Source organism: Mastigoproctus giganteus, chromosome 5, assembly GCF_048544385.1.
Source record: "Mastigoproctus giganteus isolate SK-2022 chromosome 5, ASM4854438v1, whole genome shotgun sequence".
Lineage (NCBI taxonomy): Eukaryota > Metazoa > Arthropoda > Arachnida > Uropygi > Thelyphonidae > Mastigoproctus > Mastigoproctus giganteus.
Window position 1 is genome coordinate 106,669,826 of NC_143579.1, and position 17,541 is coordinate 106,687,366.

The 17,541-nt window shown below is 36.6% G+C and overlaps 1 protein-coding gene across 2 annotated transcripts in view; it reads right to left on the minus strand.

The window, feature by feature from the left end:
• Positions 1-17,541, minus strand: part of LOC150085621 (KH domain-containing, RNA-binding, signal transduction-associated protein 2-like) — a 184,008-nt gene that overhangs the window by 23,572 nt on the left and 142,895 nt on the right. The window contains exon 8 of one of the 2 annotated variants that reach the window (XR_016546931.1): positions 11,487-11,773. Coding sequence is in view for 1 of the 2 variants with exons in the window: in XM_090373396.1 (XP_090229522.1) it covers positions 11,607-11,773 (167 nt within the window). In the remaining variant the exon portion in view is untranslated. Of the gene's footprint in view, positions 1-11,030; positions 11,774-17,541 lie in introns of those variants that run through there. The other variant, XM_090373396.1, reaches the window with a different exon arrangement.

The window sequence follows — 17,541 nt, forward strand, 5'->3', positions numbered from 1 at the left end:
TATACGCCTTAGTACAAGGTAATTATAGAAGCGAGAGATAGTACTGAGCTTATTCTTTGATATAATTCGCTGAGATTGCAAAAATGAGAATGTAGTACTGATTTGGAAGGGAGTTCTGAACAGACCAGAAAACTGGCTAGCATTCTGTTTTGCTATTACTACTTTGTCATCCACAGCTCTGAATGCAACTTTATCTAAGTTAAAATATATACAGGATTTAACCAGACAGGATATATATACAGGATTTAACCAGACAGGATATATATACAGGATTTAACCAGATATCTTCAACTCCAAGAAGCTGAAGGTATCTGGCTTTGCTTTCTACAGTATCCCTGACATTCTCAGCCGAATTCAGGTTCGTAATTCGTACTGCCAATCTTCTAAAGAATGTCCCCACTTTGAAGCAATTCATATACCAACTGGGTCCTATTGTGAAAATGCATTATCGGCGGTGAAAACAAATCCAGGAATTGTGCCACCTCTGGACTGTGTAGCCGAGTAGTTAAAACTAAAGGAAGAAAAGTACATGATATTTGAGTGGCCACAGTTCAACACTATTTGATTACTAAACACAGCGCTGTTCTTGTATTCTCTCTGTCTTGCGAACTCCTCTGACCTTATGTAGTCGCGGAGTATACACAGAATTTATTTTAAAAGCATCATGTGGCTGACCTACTCTCGTACCTCTGTACCAGTTCGGTTTTGGGACCTCTCTTTTGGAATGTAGTTTTTGATCAGTGGCTCGTTAAGGAGGGTACAGAGTTTGTTAAGATAGCCTATGCTGATGACCTTGTGATTGTAGTTTTTGGGCGCTCCAGACTATATTGGGAGTCTAAAATTATATTGGAAGAGAAAATACAGTCAGTTTTTGATGATTTAATGCAGTGGGCCGAATTGAACAAATTGAAGATCTGTGCAAGTAAATCCTGCTTTATGGTTTTTAAGAAAAAATTTGATTACGGCAGACCTCCAAGGGTTCTTTTAGGTGAAGTTCAGATTCTTTATGTGGCTAAAACTAAGTATTTGGGATTAATCATAGATGACAAACTTTCCTTTTTGCCATATGTTTCATACCAGAATCTAAAAGTAACATACTTTACTGCCTCCATTGTTAGGATTTCTCGTGGAGTGCGGATTGAATAAGAGGGTATTGTCATTGTATTATAAGATAATGTTTCTCCATATAGTGGCATATGCGGCTGTTGCTTGGTTTTCTGTGGTAATTGAAACTAGGATTCGATCGAAACTTTTATTACTTCAGTATTCTATGTTATTAACTTTACTGAAAGTACCTAGAACAGCGTCTACAAACGCCCTACAGGTAATTGCTGGTACCATGCCATTGGATTTATTTATTGTCTACAGAGTTTTTTTGTACAAATTGAAAAAGGGTATGTTGTTAACGTTTTTAGACATCATAATAGATTTGGAGAATAATATTAAAGAAGAAAAACAACGAATATGGAATAAATTAATGGATTTATGCCAGACCAGATGGAAAGTGGTGATGTTTGATCTTTCACGAGGAAATATATTCCCCAGGTGAACTATGCATTATGATAATCCGTGGCATCTTGGTTTGCACCTTTTATGCATACTTCTTTTTTGTTAAAAGGACATGGCTCATTTAGGGCCAAATTATATGAAAAGGATTGGAGACAGATCCGTCTGTACACGTGGCGAAGAGGAGACTTGGATGCATGTAATTTTTTATGTTAGGAGTATGAAGATCAAAGGCAGACTTTGATGGCACATATTTCTGGCTTATCGTGTGATGCTGCTGTTTTTGCAAGAACTGTTCTTAGACTTTTCTTTGAGGGGGAAAACCTGGTGACTGGATTGTCTTCATGGAGTTTCTTGTTGGACCTGATTGCTTGTGTCGGTTCTGTAATGTTGGAGAACATTGCCTTCAACTATTGGATTCTAACTCTGGCTGGAGTGCTGGATCTGATTCATGGTGTTGGGTCTGGTTCTCTGGTAGTTGTCTTTTATGCTGTGATCATGAATACTTCCTTCTGGAGTATTGGACCCGATTCATTGCGTCGGGTCTGGTGCCCTAATTGTTCTATTTTTCCATGGCGGACAGTTGGACATTTGCTCGACAGTATCGTTATTGGGTTTTGAGGTTCCAGTGCTTGTGGAACAGCAAATGAGGAGATATTCAGTTGAACTGTAATTTTTGAAGTTTGTAGTTGTGCTATCTAGACTACTGATTATTAGTTTTTTTTTTCCTGCTGGCTCCCTGGTATGGGGGACCCGGATTGCTGACACCCACTGGTTTTGCACTACTTCTGGTTGGTGTGGGATTTCATGCGCGAATTGCGCTACACTAAAACCAGACTCAGGTAATTCAACATATTTTTCCAGGCCTTCTTTGTAAAGACTACACATTCACAAGTTTTCAAGGTGGAGTTGGGCTTATGCCTAGGATCTACCCTGATTAAAGAACACACACACATGAGTGTTTAATGATATGTATAGAGCATATAATTATATGTAAATATATATTGTAAATAAATCATGTATATACTTTGATGTACATAATCTTGAGACTGTATATTGTGTATAATTAATAAATGAATGAATGTACCTCTTGAGTAGTCAAGTAACCTCCTTAGACGATGAGCAGATCAACGTAGCCGTTCATCGTGAAAGAGAATAGAAACAAATGTGACTGTACTATGTCGGATTCTAAATGAGCTGTACACATGTAGCGTTCGCTTCAATAGCTTGAATGATTTGTTTGTTTCGGGAGGGGTCTACATTAATTTGATGCATCACATTGAGCTGTATGCAACAATTTGGTTGATCACATTTCTCTATGAGACAGTTTGGTGTATGACAATTTGGTGAGTATAACGATTCGATGAATTCTATGCGAATTCACTGTATGACAAAGCAGGCCTGAATATTCCAACTTTTAACATTCTGTGCTGTAAATGGTTAATTCAGAAACCAGGTACACTTTAGGTTTTTGATTGAGCTCAATAATCACCTTCAATCGGGGCTGCAGTGGAGGGTATAAGAGGGTAATTTTTGTATCATCATTGTGACAATTAAATTAAAAAAAAAAAAATAGTTGTAACTTACCATTATAATTGCGATATATGCAAAGTGCATTTGATAGAAAAGCTCAATAACCGTCTGGCCTAATAAAGTATTTAGAAGTACTTCAAGACCTTCCATGAATAGACCAACTAACTATTAATTATCGTGGATTTCTTGAAGGAATTGTTCATCCCATCTCATAATCAATTGAAGTCTATGTTGCGCAGGATTATTGAAATGAGGTCCGAGAGAGCTAAGGCCATGGGACATTAAAATATCATATCTTCTATGATAGCGTTTTTGGAAGATAAAGCCCTCATTGGATATCGATTAATTCAACCAAGAAATGCATGAACTCAGTTACTTCTCTCATAATGGAATGCCTCTCTTTTGCAGTGGTCTGTGAGAGAGTAGAGGTCATGGTCATTGTCCTCTTTGTCTATAGACCTGCGTGTTCCAATGTTTTCGAAACACAGGTCTATAGGCAAGTTTTCTCATCCCCCCCCAACAAAAGAAATTTAAGTCGTGAAAGAAAAGAAATTAAGAAAAAATAAACCTCGCATTTTTTCTTTCTAGACTTCAACGTATTTCTTTAAAGCACAGATTCAGTAATAATTGTTTATAATTCATAAGCAGATCATTATGACTTCTAACATGAAGTTAGCAACGGAAAATCTGCTCGAAAAATGGTCTTCTCGGTGTTTCGAACGTGTTGAAAATGAAATGGGCACGCTACGCATTTTTCAAGGAATAAAGAAAAAAAAACAGAACACCCTCTTTTTAGAGACACGCTAATGCACCTAAAATTAATGGAACTACACCAGCCATAGCACCTCTATCTATTCGTTTCTTATCGTAGAACACAGACTATTCGTGGAGCCGCCAGTGATTCTATTAGTTCTACTCAAAGAACTAGTAAAGTTTGACAAGAAGTGACACCTGTTCACAAACGAAAACATATAATCCTTTCAACAGAAAATTGTCAAAGACAGACAGAAGCTGATAGTTATTAATAGCCACTACCAGACTTTGGTAGTATTTTGCCTCAGTCTTCCTGCTACTACTGAAACTTTTTTTTTCATGTACTCCTCAACAAAAGAATAGCGTACACGAGCGTATGAGAGTGATTTGCCCGATTTTGATTTTCGATATTTATTCAATAATTACTAACCTGATAAATCATTGAACTGTGACACAACAAAAAGCAAGTAACACGGTGTCAGTACTTTGTCGATCATACTACAACATCGGAGGAGGGAGAGGGGCAATCGTCGATGAAATTAGTCCACCCTCTGCTGGTTGAGTGGCTATGAAAATTCCTATTCAAATATCATTGATCAAAGAATGGAGCCGAAATGTTTGGCTGTTTCATTTAATTTAAATTATGGAATATCCCGTCATTATTTCTTGTTTCTTCATCTAATGCAATTAAAATTAATAAAAACTATGCATAGTTAATGACAGCAAGTTGTTAAAGCAACATCTTTGAATAGACCTTGAACAGAATCATTTAACAGAATGTGATTATTTACTTCTGTTCGTAATTCTTATTTAAAATCAAACTTTTCTTCAAGCATCCATTTTTAATTGCAAGAAGGGGAAACAGAAGGGAATATACCTCAAGAATTACTCATCTTTTGAAATTTCTGCAGGTAATTCCTCGCAATTGAACGCGGCGCTTTTGTGAATTACATAATTTTGAATTTCTGGAATTTGCATCTTATTTCTTGAAATAAGAGATGGCACTTTGTTCATCATTGAATAGTTTGGAGAGCATGTGCAGAACATCCTTGCATTCCATCCAGAGTTAAGAAATTAGGCAGTAACTGGCAATTACAAGGCGATGGTGATTATCCTAAGCGAAGAGGAGAAATTTCAGAACGGAACTAAATATGAAGTTTAATCGAATTCGCTTTGATAAGATAACTTGAGGTTCTATTTGTAATTACATGCAGATCAATAGATGCGTTATGACCTCAAAATTTATCTGGAAAATGTTAGATTGCTTTCTAGCATTTTACAGACGAATCATGGTCCGAGATCGTTGATATACAATAAACTGAAGACTTGGTATGCATTATTACAAGAGAGGATTATTAAGATTATAATTAGAATAGGATTCACATTTTAATAAAAGGGTATAAAATTGCATGAAAATAATCTACCTATACCGGACTCTACATAGACTTCATGTCTTGTAGAGTCTCTGTTATTAACTAAAACGTATTCACATCTCGGGAACGGCTTGGTTTTCCTTATTCAAATATTAGAAATATCTCTGTCTACAATTTGATTTACAATTTCTACTTGAAATGCAGAATTACACCTAGTTTTGTATAAATTGTATTGCAGGTAACGTAATAAGCGAAAAATCACTTTTCTGTGAAGTTCTGAGTATGAGAGAACTATACGTGCTTTGCCACCTACGTATCATTATAATCATCTTGCGAAAATACGAACCTTTGAGAGAATATCAGTTGAGAAAAAGCCGTAATGAGATACTGTTTATTTGCATAGGAATCAAATTTATTCTCATTACTTATTCCAACCGAATACTTACCCAAATTGAGAGATGAGTTTCGATCACGGACGTCAGTAACACATTTTTAGAAAATGCGTGTAACCCAACAAGGTTTACTTAATATTATATATATAATTTGTTTTTTTTATTAGATTATACTGAATATCTTTATCTGAAACATAGTCAATTTACAAATTTTGGAGACGCAGAGCCAGTGGTAAAAATACTTCAATAGCGAGGGTAAATTTAAATTATTTCGTTTAACTGGACTCAGTGTATTTTCTTTTAATGTTTTATCTAACAACTCTTTTAGATCTTATTTTGACTTGTACAATTCTAGATTAGCAACTTCAATGGGTAGAATTCAATAGAATATGCCAAATTCATAAGTACTTAGAAGTCCTGACCATAAGATGCCTGAGATGAATCTATTGATGAACATACTAATTATTTCAGAATCGTTTGTGTGAATAAGTTCTTACTTTTGCGTCATAAGGTCCTGATTGCTTTAATCAGCTGCGATTAGTGTGAAAGATACTTGGTTTTTTCAGTAACCTGCAGGCTAATTATGGAATTTAAAGTGAACTAGCGGATTTTATATTGCTAAAAGTTTTGCTACTGTACGCTGTTAGGCTACAGAACAGAAACTTGGATAGATTAAACAAAGTTTGACATATAATTAGATTATTCTCTTGAATTCAGGAATGCTCTAGGAAATACCACCGGCCCAATTCATGTGTGGCATTCATTATTATCTTCCTGGACACAGTCTTCAGAAGGGAAGGGCAGAATATTGCCATGTTACTATGCAATTGGACAGTGGCTATTCTATTCTGAAGTTGCATCTACCATCTGGACGTTGGTTCTTAGATATCCAGAGGTCAATATTTACATCTATCCCACTGAAGATTAACGACCGGTTTCCAGTACTCCAGAATTCATTTCGGATTATCTTTAGCCAGCAGCAGGATCGATTTATTTTCTATATGCAGACAATAGTGTGTGAGTGGGGGTAAGTAGCTGACGTCCTAGTTCACAGTCGTGCTGAGATGTTATTTAGGCGAGCGTAGAATGAATACGCTACAATGACTACTGTCACAACTCTTTAGGCTGTTACTATCATTCCATTGAAAACATCAAAAAGCATCACATTCTATGTTCGTTCCGCCAATTCCAGAGGTACCTTAAATCACTGGCAAAGTCCTTTTCAACTGAAGACCTATAATAATGGCAATGCAGTATTCTCCATTTTCTTTAGTTCATTGGGTGGGGGGGGGGAGTTCTAATAAATAAATATTCTAGTATAAAGCAATTATTATGGTGACGATGACTGTGTTCTTAGTTTCATATTCAAAATTTGCGAAATTTTGTTCCTATAATACCTGACAAAAAGTGTAAATATAAATCAGGAAAAGGTAAGGGGGGGCATTCTTTTTGATTCCAGTAAAATAGGATTTATAATATACAACATTTAATGAAAATTCAGTTCAAAACAATCCCTTACCTCTGTAGCCTTGTACCAAGTAGAGCAATAGTAAAAATAATTGTTTTAAAATGCATATGGAAGCTTGGCTTCCATGTACCGCTCTCAGCTGTTCTCTTGATTTGACTCAGAATCAGTGCTAAATAAGGTGATGTATTCTCTATCTTGTGACTCTCTGTGCTCATTCCAGAGCATAAGCAGAACATCCATTTTTATTTAGTCAAAATACATTATTCACAGTTTGGCATACGCTGGCTAATATAGGCATCTGCCGGCTGATGAGAAGCCAGTAAGCTTCTAAATAGCCGTCTTAGATTTTTAAATATATAGCGGATTCACCTATTCAGATTATAGTATACAATTTAAAAGGTATTAGCAGTGTCATGTTACTATGGATAACGGTATGTCCCTAAGATAAGCCTTAGTACTTGGTGCTCGGTTTTCAGGTACTGCTTTGAAATATTCCTGCAATATTATAATATCGCAAGAAGCGAGCATTCTTAAAACTGATTAATTTTATATAAATTTGATTGCGTTGAATATTAATGGTAATCATGTCTAGAAGAAATGTTTCCTACACCACATCGTTCCTGATATAATCATAATATTTATAGTTTGCCTATACCCTTGTAATGAACAGTAAGAACGTGTTTAACGCATACGAAACACGTTCTTACTGATTATGATTTTACCAAAGGATTAAAGTTATCTATAAAAAAACTAAACTAATCAATGAAATAAAATTAAAATTAAATTCATTAAAATAATTTGAAGGCTGCAAATTGATGGAGTCGTGTGCAAAATTAGTTCGGTGCATGCAGGTTTATAACACACTCATCACCTGTGTTTGTTAGTAGGAAGTTTAGAGAAAAACATTACACGTAAAAGTTAGGTAGAAGCTTTATTTGTGTCGTTTCAGTAGTTAAGAAGTTAGTCGGAGTCGTTATTTTACATATTCCAGTTTATTAGGATATTTTACATGCTTACATCACGTTTACTTGAAAGGATCACAGAATATCATACATTTTTAAAGCATCTATGTTTAAAAGTATTATTTAGACTGGATAGTTTATTAGTTTTGTTTTATATAACAGAGAGGCAGAACAAAGGAATATAATTTAGTTTGAGTTATTATAAAGATAACTTCACATCACTGGTTAATAAAAAATAACTGTGGTACAAAAAAGTATCAATTTAAAAACAGGTTTATGACAAAGTTATGTTAAATTCTGTTTGAGACACTGATATTAGATTTATCACACTATTTTCCATCTAAAATTCATGTTTTCCGTTTCAAAATAGATGTTTATTTTGCACTTACAGATTCCGCACATTGACAAAAATCTATTTGGCTGCATATAAATCCTACAAGATTGTGAACATTGAAACGTACTGGTGCCGTGAATCTTTACAGGTCCAAAGTTCATTTTAATGGGATGAAGCTAATTAATAAACGTAAAATATACGTTTACTAATCGATTTTATGGAAGAGAAACCCGTGCGCATTGAGTTTGAAATGGAAGAGTAGGTCCATTACTGAAAGAATCGAGTTCTTTCATTGCAAGGTAACTAGGTATCGATTGGAGTGTTTGATTGACAACTCGTCTATCTTTCAGCTTCTGTGCGTGTGTCGATCTGTTCCTTCGGCAATCTTGAGCCCATTATTGATTTTAGCGAGTGCGTGTCGTTATCTGCGTATCTGCACCCTCAACAAAGCCTTTGCAGGTCCTCGGTATAAGGAACCAGTATTCGGTGAACAATTATTAGCTTTCTCTTTGTAGGATGAGAATAAAAATGCATCGATAAAAACGGCTGATGATCGAGAATACAATGGAAATCTAAATTAATCTGGAAAGCATTTTTGCTGATTAATATTTCGGGCCGTATTTTTAAAGATACAGAAAAAGAGCTGAAGTATATGGATTTTTCTGATTACTTTCGTAGCTCTTTGTTACCTCTAGTCTTTATGCGAATTACTACAGCTGGTGTTGCGAAATACAGACTGTGATACGTTTTACATCAAAACCTTTCCTTATTTTATATCTGCCTCCGTTGGTCTACTTTATCTTAAGCGAGCACGACACTTAAACTGATTTGACTAGCTTTATTTCGCAAAAGAAAAACCTCATAAGCTGTAGTCGGTAAAAACTGAAGATTATTTTCCATTTATAAAGTAAACATCCATCAAATCTAGCTTGAACCTGATAAACTTATTTATTACAAACGATTCGCTCCAGTTAAGTTTAAATCACGTAAACTTATCGATAAATAGAATAGCGTGTATGAGTTGGGAAAGGTCTCGCTTCTGTGTCACCAAGGAGTTACTCTTTGCTGCACAACAACGATTGCAAATTAGGAAGTCGCGCACCACGCGTTTCCTTGGTTCTGCACTTTAAATAAACGGCACTGTTCCCAAGGAGAATATTGTTATATTTATGTTGCATACCATTACACGGACCTCGTTAGTGATTAATTAGAGAACTAGTACAGGAACTGACATCTCAGTAATGAAATACTTCTGCTTAGGGTAAAAAGCGATGTTTTGAAACGCAAATGAGTGCCCCAGGCAACTGTAACTTCGATATTGAGAGTGATGTGTTTTTGTAGCGAACTTTGCTCCTAGCTACTTAACTTAAGGTGTTTGCCAACTCACTCACTTTCAAATGCAGCAAACCCTCGATTTATCGGAAATTAATGGGTCTACTGAACGGTCCTTTCGTCTGTACAGGATCCAGTGACAACTAAGATTTTAATGGTGTTTACCATAATTTAAAGTATTAATTAACAATAAAGCAGATTCAATTCACATCCATTGAGTGGGCTGGCTGCTTTCGTTTATCAATACAGTATCAAATAGAAAACGGAATGTTGTGTGAATAATTTTTGTTCTCTTTCTGTGATAATTAAAGTAACTTACTTTTGAAATGCTCGACCTGATTCATGTTTACAGTTTTGACTGTTATGAATAAAATGTGAGCAAAGCCAAATTCCGTGCCCTACAACGCATATAAGATTCACATCGTAGAGAGTGTAAAGGGACCGGCATTTTCCTCGATCACCTTCCATCAGCTTGCTTAACATACCAGAATCAGTAGTGTCATATGAACGCACAGCGAGAACACTTTTTACTCTTCAGACTCTCAATAAGCTCCAATCAGTTTCCACTGCCACTAGACGACACGGCAAAATTTCAAGATCTTCTCTGCACAACCGTTTAACGCCATACAGTATTAGAACATTTAAATGCTTTTGATTCTCTAATGCGTTAAAAATTTGGGTTATACTCCAGTTTATGGGTACACCTCTAGAGGAAGTGGGCTTCTTTGCTTGAATCCGTCCCAAATTACTTTGTATTTCATACTTTAGCAGCAGGTTTTCGTTGTGTTTCGAACATTTTTCGATAGGTTGAATTTAACACTGAGAAGTTATCTTTTCCAATATTTGCTCACTGGCCACTTTGACAAGAGTTGCCCACACATTAATTAATCTTTCTGATGTGTAATTTCATTCGCTGAAGTTATTTCATGTCGCGAGTTCTTCGACCCAACACACACACTGAAAATTCCTCTACAGTATCAACTTCCTATCCAGGAAAATATCTATCACAAGCCCTTTGAGTCCATACGGAGTTCGTGATAGGCTTTGTTCTGTAATTAAACCACATCAGAATTATATCAGTTGCTATCGATACAGAATATTTTAAAATTAAAAGCATTTTCATTAACTTTTTGCTTACCAACTCGAAATAGTGTTGTATTTTTGTATCCCCTCCACATTATGCCCCATAAATGATTATCAGCCTGTCTCATTTCACAACTAATTATAGAATGCAAGCGTCTGTTATCGGATTTAATGGCTTTGACCGCTTGGAAAAAAAAAAGCGAGTTTATTTAAGAGATTTTTTTTTTTTAACTGATTTAGTTGAATTCCATTTATTCTTTTATCTTATTTGAGATAATTTTTTTTTTCCCTTCTATTGGTCCGAATAGAAAATATTGAAATTATTTAAACACTACGCTTAATAACATCGAATTTGTACGCGAACATTGATGCATAGTCAGCCCTTTTTAACGATCTCTAACGCGACCGTTTCGTTAACACGCACTGCGCGTGATTTGAGTTTAATATTTGAATGTGTCAGATGATACAGCACCAGTCAAGTAATATTTGCTATTACTACTAATAATAAAAAATAAAATGGCGATATCTTCGGTAAGCAAGTTATGAATGGCTTTTATGTAATATAGGCGTACTTAAGTAATTTAGGATAAACATGCACACATAGCGGTGTACGTCATTCAAACTATAAGCAGATTACAACACTTTTTTTTTTTTGAAAAGCGCCACCTAGATACTAAACTAGGACAGAAAACAAACACAAAGAAACAATAACTCTAAAACACATCAACACTAGCGACAACTAGGCATTACTTTGTGTAAGCTTCGACGCTGTTAGTATGGTCCGGGCTTCTTTAGCAATGTGAGGGTGACGACAGAGCCACCTCGCGGAAACCGCAAACGTTTCAAGGCAGGAAGCGAATGTGGCGGAAGTTAGTGACACGCAGAAACCGTCGGCGGTGGAGGCGGTGGTGGTGGAGGAGGTGGTAGTGTTGTTGGTCCATATGGATGGTCTCTGTAGATTGCTCGGGCAATGGTGCGAGAAGGATTGGTGGCTTTCAAACGATGGGGAAGTGTTCCCGATAGCGGCTGCCATCCTTCTGGAATAAAACAGAGGGATTAAGAGGATTTTAAAAAAAGTTATTTAGAAACAGCAGCAATAATTAAATGAGAACAACTTATTATATGAAGAAAATGCTCTGTTTCTGGGGAACTTCGCTGTTCATTTCTGAGATCTTATCCCGATCATAGTCCATAGGCTCCTAGGCTTTCTCATCGTGCGATGGTAATATTTGTTTCTGTATGGTACTACTACTACAAGAGGAAGATTCCAGAGATTTCATACATTTATCACGCTGTTGTAAATGCGTACATGAATCACAGAGCCAATGGCACAATATATTGCGTAATAAACGTCTAATACATTGTGTCAAGATGTTCATAATAATATTATAATGTTACTGGCTATTTCTTTGGACTTACGCGCTGTTTAAGATACAGGAGAATGGAGGAATGTTACTTCGATATTTCAGTGTTTGGTGGCTTAGTGCAGAACATCGCCATTTTTTTTTTAACTTTCAAGCCAATGTTGTTTAAAAAGGGGTTTATAAATTGATTTGAATTCAGTAGCCCTCACAGCTTGGCAGATAAACTCTGCTTGCACATGTTTTATCGACGTTCTATATGTCGCATTTGAGTTTCATTAAGTCGCGTACTGATTGAGGTATTCCAAGGGCATCTAATTAACAATATAATCCTGGAATTTGCAAACCTCCTCAACCAGTTGGGATTAAAAATAAATCCAGAAAAAAGTCTGAATTTATGATATTCTTATTAAAGAAACCGCCTTCTATCTAATTCTCCTGTCCCCATCGTCAATAAGCATACTGATCTCGGGGTTGCTTTTGATCCTAAGCTCTGCTTTGGTAACCACAAGGAAAAGCTACTCACCCAGGCAGCTCAGCTCCGATGGATGGCCAAACAGCATTTGCATTATATTAATGATGTCACAACTGCTAGAAGATAAATAGATACCACAGTGTACTCTCCGCCTTTATATGCCGCAGAGGTATGGGCATCTGCTTCTCCTAGCACAATTCGACCACTTTTTTCTACTGAATTTTGGTTCTTAAAATGGGCCATAAACAAATATAAACTTCCTCCAGCTAAGGACAACTGACATGGCCAGTGTGATAAAAATTCATAGGCTGGCCACGCTGATTAGGATGAAACGCCTTACTACGACTGTCAAAATGATCACTGGCAAGATTTCGGCACCATCATTCTGGGACCTGTGCTCTTGGAGAATCCCTCAGCATTCCATCAGAGCGACTCCAACTCTGTGTCCACACCTCAGCCGTCTCCATCTATCAGGCAGGTTTCTGTCTTTTCAGCTACTCTCGTGTGCCCAGTCTTTGAATGCTGACCTTAATAAATTTTCTTGTGACAGGGAATACAGTCGCCGCATTCTTAAATTGTACTTCCCTATCTCCGATCCTTCTCCTTGAACCTCGCCTTAATGCCAGAAGCCAGCACTACCATATGACATGAAGATGGTTTACTAACTCTTCAGTTTTCCATCTATATATTCTTTGTACATCGTGGTGTATATAAGTGTATTATACGTTGAGTTTTGAGCTGTATTCCTTTTTATTCGTCCACATATGTATTTCCATGTGTCTAATTTATCACTGTTCTTTCTCTTATGTATTGTACTGTTAACCTTGTGGCCGTAAAGGGCAATTATTGCAATATTGTATTATTATTATTGCAATAAAGATTTCTATTTACTCCTATGATAGTGTTATTGAGGTTGGATTAGCAAGTGGTTCGTAGGAAATGATGCCATCGAAAAGATCGTGGGGTGGGATGGTGTTGAACTACTACTCAGAGTTGAAGTAACTATGATGCGGTCCTGGATATTATTTTCCATTGTAAATAATTATCCACAAAAGTGTTTTCAGCCATAAGGCTGTAACTTTTATTTCCATAACTTTAGTGACAGTGTTGCTATTAGGCGCACGGAGTCGAAAGGAAATGAAGTGGTCCAAGAAAATCCACCTTCTCACATGGCCAATGGAGAATACTCTGATCGCTAGTTTTTCTGAGGACACCATTATTTCAAAGGAGGTCTCAATAGCCTTTTTGAATGACAATTGATGGTTGTTAAAAAATAGTTATAATCCTATATTTTCAGCCTGTATGAATGCTGCTAAGGGTGGATAATTTTAATTCTGTAGAAGGCTCATGTTTTTCACTATTATACCGTTTTAAAGTAATTCTTCAAGGGCTGATAATAAAGACAAGTGGTTCGCAGTCATTTATGGAGCTGGATATATATCATTTTGAATTTTTGAGTTGTATCGGAAAATTCTCAATAACTAGGAATTTTCATATGGTACTAGGTTTATACCAAGAAAAACAAGGAAGCCGACCTTTTAGAAATCGTAAAATATTCAGGCAATACGCTGATACATCACGACCTGAAGTGTGAAAAACAGTGGTCATGTTATTGAGGTTAAGTTATGGGTGGGTGTGTGTGCCAAGAACATTTAATCTGTTTCAGAAGTATTGAGGATATTTCCCCCTTCGGAGGTCAAGTTTCATCTTCTTAGGAGATAAGTGATTGAGCAGAGTCGGAAGGAAATGAACTGGTCTAATTAATCAAACAGCCAGCCATCATAATATGACAATGTGACCCCAAGTCTTGAAATGCAAGGAAAGGAGGAGAATGTTTCTTTCTCCTTGATGTTTATGGGTAGGAGCAGGGCCCGATTAAAACATGAGGTCCTATGGCAACGAAGCGAAGTGATTACGTTATTCTTAATTTTGGTTTTCATTAAATGCAATAAACTAATTTTAAACTAATTAAATTTTTTTTCTTTTGTACGCGTCAATAATATAGTCTTGTCAAGTAAGTTCCCAGGACATTTGCATACTTTTTCTCCTCAATATTACTTGTATTTGACTCCTCTTGTACTGGTCATTAGTTGAACTCTTCTGTGGGTTCTGATTCTCCATTTTAAATACAGTATGTAGCACAAATTTCACAGATAAAATGGTTGTGAGTGAACGTTTTACTACAAATTACATACATAACAGGTTGCGCATTAGTAAGGAAAGATATATTTTATGTTGCTTTCGGGATTCTCCAAAGGTTCTCTACGCAAATGTTCCTTTTTTTACTGGAAGATGGAAAATGAACTTAGATTTTCTATATCATTCATCCATTTCATATAGAAAATAAATAAAGCTTTATTCTTATGGAATGTTTTGGATTAAAAATTGGATAACATCTTTAACTAGGGGAAGACAGCAGCAACAAACGCCATCAGCTCGTTAAGTACTGTTTTTGCGGAGTGAAATGTGATCCTTTGAAGAAGTTAGTTTTCATTGACAAGTTCTTGATGGGTAGGAGCTGATTTTGGTGTGTTAATGTATATTTTGTTATATCCATCTAGAAAACAAAAAAAAAACAGGCTTACGCCATTTTATCTTGGCTTCCATGAATTCTGAACTTTTGAATTAACATCTGTAATTCCGTCATTTTCTTTCAAATTAGTTCTTACTCAACTAGTCAACATCCATTAACTACTCAACTCTCAACTAACAGAATTAACTTTCATCTTCCTTATTTATCCGCTTGTAGTTCTGTTCTACGGAACAGCCTTCTTTCACACGTATTTCCTAAAATTACAAACTAAGAAATTGAAGTACAACGTCAACAACTATCTTCTTAATGTTCAACGTAGGAGGTTTTTTTTTTTTTTTTGTAAATCCCAAACACGAGAGGTATTAGAAGACATGAGAAGACAAAAGAAAATATTTGTTGACATTGGACTTGAACTTCTGTAGATTGTAATTTTCAGGAAATACGTATGAAGGAAGGTTGTTCCAGAAAACGGCAGTTGAATTGAATTAATAAACGAGGAAGATGAAAAGTTGGTTCTGTGAGTTTGACGTTGGACAGTAAATGGATGTTGGCTGATGGCGGCACGTGTTCGGACTGTTTTGAAAGAGAGAGCGGGAATTATAGAAGCCAATTCAGAAGAACAGTGCCCATGGAAGTATCTGTAGAAGAGGCATGCAGCAGAAACAGTGCGTCTATGAGACAGCGAGTGGAGAGACTGTTAGAGATGAGTCACTAATTAACCTAACTGCCCTCTTCTGAATGGAATCAAGAAGTCTGAGAGAGGTTTTGGGGTACCACCCCAGATGTGGGAACAATATTCCATGCCAGGGTGGATTTGTGATTTATACAGAGTGAGCAACTGTTTGGAAGAAAAGTAACGCCGAGAGTAAAAGAGAAAACCAAGTTTTTTAGATGCAGAGGAAGCAATATTTGTAATGTGCTTGTGCCAAGAGAGATTAGAAGTCAGGGTAATCCCCAAAAGAGATATATCATTGTACTTAGAAATCGGAGCGTCACCAAAGATAAGCATAGGAGCAGAATAATCCTTTTTGCGAGATATTAGACAAGACTGAGTTTTAGAAGGGTTGAAATCAACTAAGTTGTCTTTGCCCCACTGGAGAATTACCTGAAGATCGGCATTTAAGGAATTGGTAGCAGATTGTCGAGCAGTTGAAGCTGATTGAGCACGACAAGGTTTCTCAAAATGGAAAGTGGAATGCAATGTGCTATCATCGGCAAAACGACGGATACGATTTCCAGTCAATAGAAGGTCATTAATATACAAGAGGAAAAGAGTGGGGGAAAGAACTGAACCTTGGGGGCCACCGGCATTAGTGGAGAAGTTAGAAGACAGAGAGCCATCTACCATCACCCTCAGTGAGCGATCAGAGAGAAAACTGAATAACCAATTACTAAAAACAGTTGGCAAACCGTAAGATGGAAGCTTATTTAGAAGACCTTTATGTCAAACACGATGGAAAGCCTTTGAGATGTCAAGAGCAACTACTTGTGTTTCACCGAACCTTTCCATTGAATTAGTCCATAAATGAGTAACATAAGACAGAATATCACCAGTGGATCGACATTCACGGAATCCATACTGGCGATCGTTGATCAGAAGGAAGGTTTCTAGGTAGTTTAAGAGTTGGCGGTTAATTGATTTCTCCATTACTTTAGAAAGAGTAGAAGTAATTGGAATGGGACGATAATTGGATGGCAGAGATTTGTCACCCTTTTTAGGAATTGGATGGATATGCACAAATTTCCAAGGAAAAGGAAAAACACCTTTGGAATAAGAAAGTGAAAAAAGGCGGCAAAGAATAGGAGTAAGTTCAGGAGCACAGGTTTTGAGAACAAGTGGAGAAATACCATCGGGAGCTTTCTTAGCATCACGATTCGTCAAAATCCTTCTGACATCCTTTTGACAGAAGACCACAGGAGGCATTGAATAGAGCGTGTTGGAATGGTGGTACGTGTTTTATCAAGATCATTAATATACGAGTTGGAAGAAAAATGGAATGCTAGCAGGTCAGCTTTATCCTTGGCTGAAATGACAACAGAACCATCTGGTTTGGACAAAGGTGGGAGCAAAGATGGGCAAAAGTTGCGGCCAATAGCTTTGGCAAGAGACCAGAATGCTCGGCTACCATTAGGGCAAGAAGCAAGTTTTCCACTCTTAGTACTCTATTAGTCAGTCCAAACTCCAGTTTGGACTGATTAATAACTGCCTTACAATTGTTGCGAGCTTTGGTTTAGGCAGAAAATGAAACAGAAGAATTAGAAACAAGTCAATTACGATATGCAACATTCTTCTCTTGAACAGCCTTAGCACATTTATTGGAAAAACAAGGTTTAGATAAAGGACGAGATTTTAAAGTGGAGTGTGGGATAAAGGATTCCATTCCTGCAAGAATATTTTCACTGACACGATCTGAACAAACGTTGACATCAGAAGTT